At 35.4% G+C, this 14,642-nt stretch overlaps 1 protein-coding gene across 1 annotated transcript in view; it reads right to left on the reverse strand.

Annotated features, from left to right (window-relative positions):
• Positions 1 to 1,708: 1,708 nt before the first annotated feature.
• The window catches only part of LOC131166033 (probable protein phosphatase 2C 44), a 44,110-nt gene continuing 31,176 nt past the window's right edge, over positions 1,709 to 14,642 (reverse strand). Inside the window, exon 5 of the mRNA XM_058124254.1 lies at positions 1,709 to 2,260. Within this exon, the coding sequence (XP_057980237.1) occupies positions 2,123 to 2,260 (138 nt within the window). The 3' untranslated portion in view covers positions 1,709 to 2,122. The remainder of the gene's footprint in view (positions 2,261 to 14,642) is intronic.

The following is a 14,642-nucleotide window of genomic DNA, read 5'->3' on the forward strand; positions in this document are numbered from 1 at the left end:
ATAGTTGTCTGCTTCTTGCGCGGCTAATGTTTCAGAACTCTTCAATCAAGCAATCATCCCTAAACTAGGGTGCCAAGTCATGTCTAATGTCTCCAAGAAATAGGTCAACCTATTATTTAAAAAGTATTGTTCAAGATTTCCATTCAACTGCACCTCCAAAAAGGAATTGGGATGGCAAATCCTTGGATGTGGCGAGTATCATGTATCAAAATATATCACCACCATTAACTTTACAAGTTCCCACATTACCATCTTTCATCTTACGGATTCCCACCCGAGATTCAAATGATAATAAATCAAATACACAGTACGATGCAAACCAAAGAATTTCTTAATTTCAAACTCCTTTCAATAGACATTTTTAAAAAGAAAATGAGCATGCATATGGGGAATGATATATAAACTCGACCTTGGATGCCATGTGTATATATAACTTGACCAGTGCACACATTACCATCTTTCATTTTATGGATTCCCACACGAGATTCAGATGATAATAAATCAAGTACACAATACATGCAAACCAAAGAATTTCTTGATATGAGTCTCTTTTCAATAGACATTTTTTAAGAAAATGAGCATGCATGGGAATGATATATATAACATAGACTCGACCTTGGATGCCACGTATGTGTGTGTGTGTGTGTGTGTGTGTGTGTGTGTGTGTGTATGTATGTCTCGCTTTAAGGTCTCTCCTAAATTATGGGGAATTAGTGGCAAATTTTATTATCATAAATGGATTTTTTTTTTCTGATTTTTACATGATTTGTTTGCAAAGTAAATGAGTAGACATAGAATTGAAATAAAGCTTTAAATAACATAAAGAAATCAAGTAATAAACTCAACTATATTTCATCCAATTGCATTATATTTCTATTTACAAAACATGTTATTAGAAATTTAAGGAGAAAATTAACCAAATTCAAAAAATCGATTTGCTCAAGATTAATCAAAATTACAAGTGGATTTGATTGCCTAGCAAGAATGGTGAATCAATACGGTAAATGGCTAACAGATTCTTCATTGATGATTTAGATGTCCCTTTTGATAACTTATTTCTTCATTACCGAGTGCTAAGTAACTTTGGTTTAATCTTTGCTCAATTTTCGAGGAAAACTAGACATGTTACAAATTGTTGAAGCCTTTTTTGATGATGCAATACACAGGTTCTGAAAAGAATAAGAAAGTAATAGTCCTTTCGAGACGTTCACGCCATTTTGGAGACAAATTCCTTGCCTTTGCCATCCTTCTAGGCTCATTCTTTTGGTTCTTTTCAAGGAATGTTGTTAGACATCCAGCGTTATTGGAAAGGATTGATGAAATTGAGTTTGTTATTTCTATTTTTGTTTTTGTTTTAGATCTTACGAGGATAACTTCCTCCACCTCTTGTATTCTTCTTTCCTTTCTCCTTTAGCAAACTTTCTCTATCCAAAAAGAAAAAAAGAATAGATGCCCTTCGTGGGGTGGAGCCTTAAACAGTAGAACGTCTTTTTTGGAATGCCAATCACCAATTATGATTATATGGTATGCAAAAATGAAACCTGAGAATAGATTACTGGTTTCACCTCTCAATCCTTCCAATCGATTGCGTTTTCTACAGTTCAAAAAAATCAACCCATGCCATGATAAGCATGCTGGATGACACATGCAGAATCTAGATCACAATAAGCAACTACGAGCAAGCTCTGTTTTCTGGTGGGAGACTACATATCATAAGCCAGCATGCTTGTATTATAATACAAATGTACCCAAATGTACTTTTGGTTTTCCATTAATGTATACACAGCGGATGCGAATCCATTGGTTCCTCCCCCCCTCCCCGGGCTCTGCAGTGCTGGATGAGTACTTCCACTAGTTGCACCCCCTCCAGCCAGAATACCCAGTGAGAATCCACATGTACAATGTGCTATTCATGCATTAATATGAGTTTCTCACCCCTTGCTAACATACATACACGCATCAAACAATTACCTTGCTATGCTCTTAAGACGTGCATCAATACAAAGAAAGATACAGTCCACTTCATCCTGCACATGGAACAAACCAGTTCAAAGTTCATGAAAAAACACCGACAAGAAGAGTTTTGGTTCTGATTGTCATTATGATATTTTTCCCAGTAGCATCATCCAAAACGGATCACAATGCATGATATGTCATCTTTACTCTTTCTTGCCAGTGCTTCTGTTGTTAAACACTTGGCTGCTGCCTGAGGATCTTTCAGGGATTTCACCATTTCAACTGCCTCATGGTTCTTCATCACCTGCCCATAATATGGCAATTTAATTCACATTTCACAAAAATTTTGAATTTTTTTTTGTTTAAAAAAAAAAAAAAAGAGTATGGAGATGCTGGTAACATGGGTCATTGCTTTCAGCGTGCCAGACACCCAAGCTCTCTTGATACAAACTGGAAACTACAATACAGACAGGCCTCTGAACTAATTCATATTTTATTTACATTAATCTTAATCACAAAAAAATCAGAAAAAGATTTTGCAAGGAGAAAAGGAATAACCCCCCCCCCCCCCCCCTCCCTCCCTCCCTCCCTCCCCCCTCTCAAGACAGGACTTGGTCTATGAAACTACTGCTAACACTAGTATTAAAAACTACAACCCAAAAGGTTGCTCAACTAGTAAACTTGATGTTTTCCCAGTTAGGCACCAGGGTTTGAATATCAGGAATTACAACATTCCAATTTAGATAAGATCTTGATATTAGAGTAGAAAGGAAAAAAGAGTGAACCCGTTATGCCAGTGTCCAGAGAGTAGTCCTGGATACTATACATGAAACTGTGAACTTAACGTAGCACAAACGTGCAACCCATTTAGACATCCATCATCTGTTACCCATGAGTATCACAAAACCAATCATTGCCAAATTGTATACGCATCTCAAACTAACAGAAAATTCTATGACACGCACCCCCCTTGGGGAGGCTAAAGGGGTTTGTACAACGCACAGATCCCTTGGGGCGTATATATAATAGATGGACCCCAAACTAAGTGGTCAAAATACCAAAGCACTCTTCATTTTTAAATCAAGAGAAGAAAGGAGACCAATGACTTAACACTAGAAAGGGAATTCAAGTGCCAGAAGAATTTATTTGTAAGAGTTTCACTTCTCATTCCATCTCAGACAAGCAACAATTGAGAAAGGATGATAGTACGAAATGTATGTTGAGAATCACATCAATGCCAGATCATAATCAAGCATAGATTCCCCATCTTCCTGCTTTTTGATATGTCAAAAATGATTTCCAATTGCCTGGTTCAGCTATATTTTTTCGTAAAAAATTGAAGAATAGCTGTCATCAAGAAAAAACAGCAGCCAAAGATAAGAAGATGTTTCCTGAAGTCAAAAAGAGCTCCAGCTAGACATGCTGTTTCATTTTTCAAATTGATCTGGCACATTCATGCACCCTGAAATTCAAGTAATCAAGCTTTTTATTGTTCACTCCCTGACTGTCTATTTTAGATGAGATTTATATAGCAAGACCAAGCAGAACATCTTCCATCTACATGTTATAAGAGTTGCCAGCCAAGATTGCATAAATTTGAACAGGTATTCATTCATGAGTCCTAGTGCCGTGTTGGGCTTCTACAGGTACTTCTGAAGCTGAGAAGGCTGCTAAGAACAAAGAATACGCAGCTTTTGACCAAAAGCAGAGCAGTTCAAATGAACAAGAAAGAAGAAAGAGGACAACTGAGAGAAGCTGAGCAGAAATTTGAGGAAAAAAGCAACAGAAATTCCAAAACGACCAAATGGGGAACAAAAACATAAAAAAGGGAAGTCGCAGCCCTCTGACTAACAGCAGCACAGCAGACCAGAAGAAGAAGAAACACGATCAGTAGAACATAAATTTCAGGAAAAGTTAGCAGAAATTCCAAAATAACTGTTGTTAGTTATTTAGTTTTGCAGCTGCTCCTATTGTGAGTTATTGTGAGTAAATAAGCATGTGTTAAGAGTGTAGTACAGGTAACATTGTCATTGTTATGTACTTGGCATAAATTATATTGTGTACTTGTGATAAGGTCTTCCATTTTAGCCCATTCTTCAACATGGTAACAGAGCATGGTTGTGAGACCTAAACCCTAATATTGCCAGCAGCACCACAGGCCTGAAAAACATCCAGCAACTGCCAGAACCCACAGCAGTCGCCAGAAATTTTCTGGACCACACAGTCAGTTTAGGAACATAAAAACCACTTTAGATTTTGCAAAACCAACACCATAGCCACCCACAGGTAGGTGGCCCACCACTGAAATTCCATCGCTGGAGCTCCTCCCGTGCACCCTCACACACTGGTTGAAAGCAGGCAGGGCCGACCCCATGCACCGGCTCGTGAAGGTCCTTTCAGGTATGTTTCTGGCCAGAGTTGCTCTTGCTCTAATCAAATCCCTCCATAAACATATTGAAATTTTTGGTGATGTTTTTTGTCTGATTATCACTCACCTTTTTTACTTGCTCATGTGCAGCACCTGGGGAAAATGATTGTTTGGTACTGCCCAAAGTTTTTTGTCAACATTTAATGACTCCATTGGGACGAGAAACAATGGAATTTGACTTGTTCAGGTATAACCACTTCATGGGGTGGTTGGAGTATCATAGGGGGCATTATAACGAATCCGGGTATTTGGAGTTACGAAGGCATAGCCAGGGCATATATTTTACTACTTCGATTCATTCTTTCCGCTTTTTGCCTACGGTGTTGCCGCTACACCACTTCAAATCCATTGTTGTCTTGGTCATCCTTTATTAAACGAGTTACAAAAGATAGTTCCTACCTTGAATTCTTTGTCTAATCTTCAATCCGAGTCTTGTCAATTGGGGTCTTAATAGTTTGTTACATTTGTCAATGACTATTCTAGAATGACTTTGTTGTAATTAATGGAAGATAAGTTGTTTAAATATTTTAAGCCTTCTTTACTCAAATAAGAGCTCAATTTGGTACTTTGTAGTGATGATCCTAAGGTGTGCTTTAGTACTCAATTCACTGGATCAACTATGGTATGATCCATCAGTCATCTTGTGCCCACACTCCACAACAAATGGCATGGAAAAGCGAAAAAACACACACATTCTCGAAGTCACTCATACCCTTTTGTATCAAATGAATTTCCTTAACATTTTTTGGAATGATTTCTACTGCTTGCTCTATTGTCAATAAAATAGCATCCTTTGTCCTTGGTGGTAAAATGTCATATTCAGTTATCTTCCCAAAGGTTCCCTTGTTCTAACTTCCTCCACATATATTTGGTTGTGTCCTTTGTCCATCAATTACATCCCAGTGTGGATAAGTTGGATCCTCATGCTATCAAATGTATTTTCTAGGCCATTCTTGTATGCAAAAGGATTATCAATGGGCTACTCTTGTACTCAAAATGGAATCAATGCTATAGCCTTATTAAACTAATTTTTTTCCTCTGTTGATGCCACCTTTGTGAGCTTTGTTGAGCTTAATGAGTCCCTTCCTTTGCCTAGGCTTCCAAATCCTAATTTATTATCTCTATCGAGTCCTCCTATATCTTTGCCCATTTTGAGTCCTTCTCATCGCTTGGATTATCCCAATTTTCAAGTGCACACACAACGACTCAAGGGAGGAGACCCTCCTCCAACCTCTACTTCTATGCCTCTAGTTCCCTCACCTAATGATCCTATTCCCCAAGATGTTGATCTTCTTATTTTTTGTTCGAAAAGGTGAATACACCTATACCTAGCATCCAATCTCTACTTTTATTTGTTATGATTTCTTGACACCCTCATATTCCTCTCTTGATGAGTCTATAGTTGGTGTATATCATAAAGGTAAATCTAGATGGTTTTGTGGCTTGGTTGAAGGCCTTCTTTTTTACTAAGGGATATATTCAAGTGTATAGTATGGATTATTCGACACAGGCTCCATGCTCGCCAAACTTGCCTTTGTTCATCTCATTAGCCACTCTTTGTCACTAGCCTCTACATCAGTTAGACGTGAACGCCATCTTGTTGTCAAAGGAAACACTCTAGTGTATGCTTTGGATTATTTTGACACATTATCCCTATTGCCAAACTTGACTTAGTTCATTTGCTCATCTCCTTAGCCACCACGTGTCATTGGCCTCTACATCCAATAAATGTGAAGAATGTCTTCCTACACTGTGATCTTCAAGAGAAGGTCTACATTGGAGCTACCACCTAAGCTTGCTCAGAGGGAGTCACAATTAGTGTCAACTCAAGAAATCCTTTTATGGTCTAAAGCAGTCTCCCAAAGCATGGTTTGGTTGATTGATTACCGAAGTACTTGAGTTTGATCTTCAATGGTGTGTAGTAGATAACTCTATATTTTATAGTGTCATCGTACTACTCTAGCTAGGGTTTTGCGCATTGTGAATGTGGATGATATTGTGATTACTAATGATGATAATCAAGACATCCAGTTTCTAAAGCATTTTCTGCAAACTAAACTTCAAAGCAAGCATTTAGGGCCTTTGTAATATTTCTTGTGCATAGAGTATCTAGATCTCATGCAGCCACAAAGATTGTCTTGGCATCTTGTCACAAAGGAAGTTCCATACCTTTTATATGAGATTGCCTTGTTGGGATCCAAACCTATCGATACACCTATGGATCCTGACAAGAAGTTAATGCCAGATGCAAAATACCCAAGACATGTTGAGAAGTTGAATTATGACTTTATTTTATCAGCAACGAGAAATATTATTAAAAGGCATCAAAAGGATGCCACCCAATTACAACGGAAACAATAAAAGTAACACAACACTCACTATAAAGTGTCAAATAATTTGGTGGTGGGATCAAGATGTCCAAGTCGTAAAGAAAATAATAATTTGGTATAAAACATGGCGAAAATGTAGAAATATGGAAAACTTTGAAAAGCATAAAGAAATGAGAAAAGATGCTAAAAGGGCTTTTAGCGAAGCTAAACATTGATCAGATAATAATTCATATGCTCGATTGAGTACAAAAGAAGGAGAAAAGAGACATATTTAAACACGCTTGACTAGAGAAAGAAATAGCAAGGACTTAGGTAATGTAAAAAGTATAAAAAAGTGAGGATAATATTGTCTTGCTTGAGGAAGAAGATATAAAAGAAAGATGACGAAATTTTTTTAGTAAGCTATTCACTAAAACACAAGTAGAAGGCTTAAATTTAGAATTAAGGGTGTACAAAAATTACCAAAAAAACTGAAAACTAGACCAAAACTAAACCATTTCGCATTTCTTTTTGGTTTTTTAGCTAAGGTTTTTGGTTTTGATTTCCCATATCTCTCAAAATCAATTATTGGTTTCAGTTTCGGTTCCAGAATTACACCAAACCGAAAAATCCAAATAACTGAAACATATTCCTTTTCTTCACATTTTTGGAATTTTCTCTAATATACGTGGGACAAGAAGAACTGCTTCCACAGTCAACAAGAAGGGCAAGTGTGTGCAATCATGTAACTATGCAAGTGCAAGGTGGGCAAAACCGTAAGGGTATTTGTCCCACATTAGCTACATAATATGTTGGGGGAGGGGTGTCCTCTCTCCCTTATAAAAGAACAGCCAGTTAAATATGCCCCTATTGTAGGCTCTAGTTGACCTATTGGCTCTGACATGGGCCTATGCTAATGAGTCTTAGCCCCAGGGCAAGAACAGTTATACAATATGGATTAGAATGTTGGTTAACTAAGAAACAACATATCAAAAAGTATAAATTTTCAAGATAACAAGGCTAAAGTGAATGAGTGATATAACATCAAAAGATAAATTAAGGAATGAACACATCCGTGACAAGTTAGTGTAACTCTTGTAAAAGATATGATAAGGAGGGGTGGCTAAGATGGTTCAGGCATCTCAACATAGGCCAAATGGTGCACTAGTTAGGAGTGAGCTAGTTACCATGAGGAGTACTAGAAGGGGTAGAGGTAAACCTAAAATAACTTGGAAGGAGATAGTAAATGAGGATTTAATAATCCTGAATTTTTCAAAGGAAATTGCCATGATTGTGTAAATTGGCAGAAAAGGATTCATGTAACCAACCCTACCTAGTGGGACTTAAGGCTTGGTTTATTGTTGTTAGTAATTTAGTGGTATTTGTGGTGGTGATAACGTGGTATCCTAGCAAAGTAAGAAACAAACAACAATCGCCCAATCAAGTGCTAAGTCAAAGTATTGGGCCATGAACCATGCTACACGTGAGCTTATCTAGCTAAAGAACATGTTAGAAGAACTTGGAAATCACTATTTATATTGCCTTGAACCTAGTCTTCCATGAGCAAACAAAACACATTGAATTTGGTTGCAGGGTCTTAAATTTCTATTTCTACTAAAATTTTAATGCTCGAAAAGTACAAAAATTAGGATAGAAATTTCGATTTCCATGTCAATTTCAATTTTGATTTTAAAAAATGATGGTAATTAGAAGTAAAACATGGAATTCTTGTAAAAAAACGTTAGAAATGGTTAATAGATATAATAATGCAAGTTTTACTCCTAATATATTATGAATTAAGTACATCTATGTTGTGTATAAGGTGCAATAGTTGTAAGCTGTAATACAGTATATATTAAGCATATTTTACGATCATGTGTATTGAACATATTCGGTTAATATAAATGAAATTCATAAAACAATTAACTATTTTTTATTATACAAGTAAAGATAACTTAGACATGAATGGCTAAATATAATGTTCTGGTAAGTTTAATTTTTCATTTAATTTCAAAAGTGCTTCTAATAATCTTTTTGTATCAATAAGAAAAATAGAGAAACTGTCTAAATCTCACATTTAAATTCTAAGGAAATTTCATTCCCTAATTAAAATTTTGACAAGTTTTGTTAAAATTCCAGATTATTAATTTAAATTTAGATGTGTAAGAAAGAAATCAATTGCCATTTCAATTTTGAGGGTGGTGAAATGCTAAAAATTTCAACAATTTCTTGAATATTTAAGACCATGGTTGATTGTCACTTTGTTTGAAAGAAACTTCTGCAAAAGCTCATTACAATGACTTAAGTGATATTCGAATCCCAACTTGCTAATTTATTCACTAAAGAATTGGGATGTGATTAGGTAAAGTCCATTTCTCACAAACTAAGAGCATATGATATCTCATATCTATGCTCGAGCTTGAGAGGGAGAGTTACTAGTTATTCAGTGTTACTATTGTGTCCTGTGTTAGTAAGAATCAGTAAGGGTAATATGGTCACTGTTCATGTACTTGCATATAATAAAATTAGAGGGTGAGACCTATCATTCTGCTGGTCTTCCATTTTACCCAATTTTTTCAACAATAACAAGAAGAAAAAGGGAGAAAAATCAAGAGGGGTCACACCAACTCTCATCAAGAATCTCATACTAGAAGAATCATTGATTTTGTCCGATTAAGAAGAAGAAGAATAAAAATAAAAAGAACGAGAGTCACCTTCAATCAAAGCTACAGAGCATGGTATTAAATCAGGCCTCCAATACCGTTACAGGCTTCACGGCTGTAACAGTTCGTAACGGTATGTTATGACCTGTAACGGCCATTACACATACGTTATGGCCCATAACAGCCATTACACCACGTTACAGATGCCAGCAGCACCGACACCTTATCTCCTCAAATCTGCTGCATTTTTTTTTGTTTCTCTTCATGTGTTGCTGCTTCTTCCCTCTTCGTCACCTTCATCCAGCTTAGATCTACTTATCTGAAGCTTCGAAACCCCAAAAATCAGCTTCGATTTGTTGTTTGAAGCTGTGCTCCGCAAGTCCACTTAGTCGACTTTCAACTTGTGGAGATTTTCACAACTTGTCGGCAAATTGTTGTTATTTCATATTTGGCAAAGTTTAGGGTAGATTCTACAAGGAAATCTTGAAATCAAGAAAAAATTTGAGGATTTGGAGGCTTGCAGCTCAAACTCACTCCATTCGCAGCTTCGGCCACCATCAAGAGTCCCGACTTGGGTATATGTCTTCTTCTGACTCTAGTCTTCCTTTTTAAAGAAAAAAATTATTTCTTTTAATTTGAAGCAACATAGGCTCCACCTAATACAATACTACTGTAGGCTCTGTAGCCTACTAAATTACTAATAAAATTAGTAATTTAGTTTATTTTATAGTTTTAAGTTTTTACTTATTATTTAATTACTTTTATTTTATTTTATATATGTAAGTTTATAAATAATTGTATAAGTAAACTTTATTAATTAATATAAAAAATTAGTATAAAATATAGAATCTATAGAGTACAAATTTATAATTAATATTTTAGCAAAAAATTATTAATTAATATACAATTTTCTGCAAATTATAAATCTGCATATTTATTTTTTTAAATACCATGACAATTAATAATTTAATGTTAGATCTACAATTTATAATAAATTCTAATTTCTACAAAATTAGTCAAGTGACTCAAGTACACTACCTTTTAAAAAATTAAATTTTAAGATCTACAATTCTATATTTATTTTGTTAAATTGTAATATAAATAATGGTATTATATACGTATAAATCAACTAAAATTTTTAATAGTTAGCAACTTAAAGTCTTAAATTTAATCCATCATTTATGTCATATTGTTATGTAATTAGCTAATTATGTACCATTTTATTCTTAATTTCTTGGATAAGGACCATAACTTTTTATTTTTACTTGTGTACAAGTCATCTAATCAAACATCAAGATGTTGCGTGATAAAAAAGGAAGTGAAGAGCTACCTAGTGAAGACATTGGTTGGAATTCTATTACTCCAGTGGAAGGTAGTAGAATTGTTGTCTTATGTAAATTATGTGGAAAGACACTTAAATGAGGAATTACACGATTGAAACAATACTTGGCACATAAAAAAGGTCAAGTGTCTTCGTGTCCAAATGTAACCACGCAGGTTAGAGAAAAAATAATGAAACATTTACAACAATATGCAGAGAAGAAGAAAGATAAATAGAAAAGGCAAGAGCAACTAGAAGTTCAAATTAGAGGAGATTTTGACAACTTGAGCAAACAAGAAGATTCAGATGAGGAAAAAATGATATTTGCTCGACAAGAAAACATACGAGCACAACAAGAATGGGAAGAGAGGCAAAGATTTAGGGCAAGAACCGGTGGACGTGGTAAATATTACGAACAGGGCAGTGGCTCTGGTAGTGGCAATACCAGTGGTTTTGGTAGAGCTCGGTCACAAAGTGTTCAAGAAGCTGGAGGTAGTGGATGACAATGGATTAACCCTAATGCCCCTGAAGCTAGATTAAGGGCGATGGATCCTACTCTAGAAAGAAGTAGGAGTGTCAAGCAACCAAAAATAAATACCAAAATTCTGAAGGGTTGAAGGAGTAAATGAGGAAAAGCAGTGGACAAATTCCTAATTTATAATCGAATTCCATGGAAGCTGACTCTCCATTTATGCAGCCGATGCTTGATGTTGCTGCAGAGGTTGGAAAGGGAGTGATGGGCCCATCACCCTATGAGGTCTCTAAAATATAATTGGAGCAAGAGTATCAGGAAAAGAAAAATATATATATCTTCTTTTGCTGGCATTTGGAAGAAAAGAAGTATAACCATTATGTGTCATGATTGGTCAAGGCTCACAAGAAAACACATAATAAACTTTTTAGTTTATTGCAATAGAGGCACTGTTTTCCACAATCCAGTTGATGCCTCTAATGTTAACGGTTGAATATTATTTCTGGTAATTTTCCAACTTTGATTGACTTCAGTACTTGATGACTTATATATTTTTAATTTAGTAGTATTTTTTACATCTATAATTTCATTTCATATTAACGGCCAAGGTGGTTGAAGAAATTGGAGGGGAAAATGTTGTCCAACTAGTTACTGATAATGAAACTGCAATGAAGGTGGGAGGGAAATTATTAATCCAAATGAGGCTCAATCTCTATTGGACAGCATGTGAATCTCATTGCATAGACCTTATTCTTGAAGACATTGGTAAGAAAAGTAATGTGAAGAAGATCTTAGAAGATGCAAAAATAATCACCTCTTTTATTTACAACCACACGTGGACAGTGAATTTCATGTCTTGGAGACCATTATTATGCATAAACAATCATTGAGGGAAATGTTCGCATCTTATACTTGGAAAAACTCAAGGTTTGGGAAGGCAAAATCAGGCCCAACATATGATGTGAAGAAGATTATCTTAGGGAAAGAGTTTTGACAAAGGGCATCCAATATAATTAAAGTACAAGAACCCTTAGTGAAAGTTCTTAAATTGGTTGATGGTAATGAAAAACCAACCATGGGTTTCATATACGAGGCAATTGATTGGGCAAAGTTGGCGATTCAGAAAGATTGCTGATTCTACAAAAAATATTGAAAAATTATTAATAACCGGTAGAGTTTTCAATTGCACCAAAGACTTACACGCAGCTGGTAAGTGTAAATAAAATACAATTTCTTATTAGTTCAACTTTTAAATCATGCATAGTTGCATTAGTACACTATTATTGATTAATATATTTGTAAATTTAATTTTAGGATTGTTGAATCCCCAATTTCTTTATGGTGGCCCACCCTCTCCTGAAGTTACTAAAGAAGTCATGGATGGGGTTAAAAAAGTGATAACCAAGTTGGTACCCGATATAGACACTCAAATTCAGGCTATTAATGAAGTAAGTATTGGATCTATTGAATAATGAATTATTTTAGCATTTTTTCATACTTTCTATAATATATATCTAATTAATTAATTATAATTCACAATCCTCATTTTTTAGTTGTTGCTATATCAGGATAGGCAGGAGACATTTGAAACTCCATTAGCTCAAAGGGCAGTGAAACAAATAAATCTTGGTAAATGTAGCTAAATAATGGATGGATGAATCTATTTTGTCATTTTTATGTTCAATTTTGACTTTTCAAAAATACACTATATTGACATATGTTTTTCTTTAATTATTTATGCAGCCAAATGGTGGATTCATTATGGCATGTGTGCTCCTGAGCTACAAATAATAGTAATCATAGTTCTTAGTCAAACCACATCAGCTTCAAATTGTGAGCGTAATTGAAGCAGCTTTAGCCTCATCCATACGAAAACAAGAAATAGACTAAAGTACATGAGACAACAAAAACTTGTTTTCATGCATTACAACATGATGTTAAAGTTAAGACATATAACGAGAAGAAGCCAACAGGGCACTGAAGATAGTTTTAACCCTATCAATTTGGACTATATTTTTGAAGGTTATGATCCTTTGAGTCCATAGTTAGAGGAGAGAGAGGCACCATTACCTGACGAACAGGACAATTCAAATTGGTTAGATGAAGAGGTTGGTGGAACTACAGAAGGAGGTGATCAACCACCAATAAACGTGCATGACTCAAGTTCAAGCCCTGAACGTACACAAAGTGATGATAATCCTGGTTTGATCCCACCAAGTGATGATGATGGTGGTCGTGGTGCTGGGACTAGAGTTGGGGTTGGGGCTAATGGTGGTGGTGGTGGCAGTACAGAATATGATTATGGGTATGACACAAGGACATCATTTATACGGGATACATATCCTCCTAGTCGTTATGGACTACATGATATACCCGAAAATTATGACTTGGATATTACTCTAGAGTACCAATCTTCACAACCTAGGAGGAGGAGTGCTACTAGTGGTGGCCTTAGTGGGAGTCATGGTGCACTAGAAGAAGCCACCGACATCGAGATCATGATACTGCTGAAGATTCATATGGTGTGGTTGGTAGTTTTGGAGATTTTGGTTTATATGATTCACTATCACAGTCATATGGATCTCTTCAAGCATATCCACCACCTCAACACTATGATATCCATATTATGCATCTCAACCATATCCTAGTGGGTCAAGATCTAGTGAGTCCTCTTCTACACGCGACCTATAGCTAGCCCCAGTCCTAGCCCCAACTTATGGATATTATTCAAAATATGCTCAAGGAGGAGATTATGCATCTCCTATATCAGTTGGATTTTCACCACCAATCGATTTTCATGATCAACAACGAAATAATGTGAACATGGGTTTATTCAGCTATGTATTCCCACAAGGATGGGGAGATAATTCCCAATTCCAATCTCACGATAGAGAGATTATGAAGACCCTCCCTCTCATTTTTTTTTTTGTGGTGACATTCTATATTGTAACATTGTACTCATGTATTCGACTATTGATACCAATCATTTTTCAAATTCATGAATGTGTATATTGATTATTGACTCTTTTTTAGTAATTTATGTCTCCAATTAATTGATTCATCATTTTAATTACATTTCTACACTTTTTACCCATTAAAGTAGAGCAAACTATTAAAAAAACATGACTTTTTTTTGTAAACAGCACACTAAAATTAACATAAAAATCATAATGCCTATTAAAAAGCATTTGTAGGTTGAATAAAAGCAATTAAAATTCATTAAAAATCATCTATTAATCGATTTCATGCTTATTCTTCAATTTTGATATGGTTGTGCATGCATGAAACAAATTCACGACCATTACACCCGCTTCCTGTTATGTAACACCCGCATCTCCCACGTCCCGCAACACCTACAACCGTTAATTTTTTAAAGACACTGAATTGCTGAGAGTTTGGAGACATTAGATGCCAAATAAATTTTTTTTTTTGCTAGCATAGATGCAAGATAAAATAAGAGATTATATGGTGTGTTTTTTTTTTTTTTTTTTTT

Source organism: Malania oleifera, chromosome 10 (assembly GCF_029873635.1).
Source record: "Malania oleifera isolate guangnan ecotype guangnan chromosome 10, ASM2987363v1, whole genome shotgun sequence".
In the NCBI taxonomy this organism is placed as follows: Eukaryota; Viridiplantae; Streptophyta; class Magnoliopsida; order Santalales; family Ximeniaceae; genus Malania; species Malania oleifera.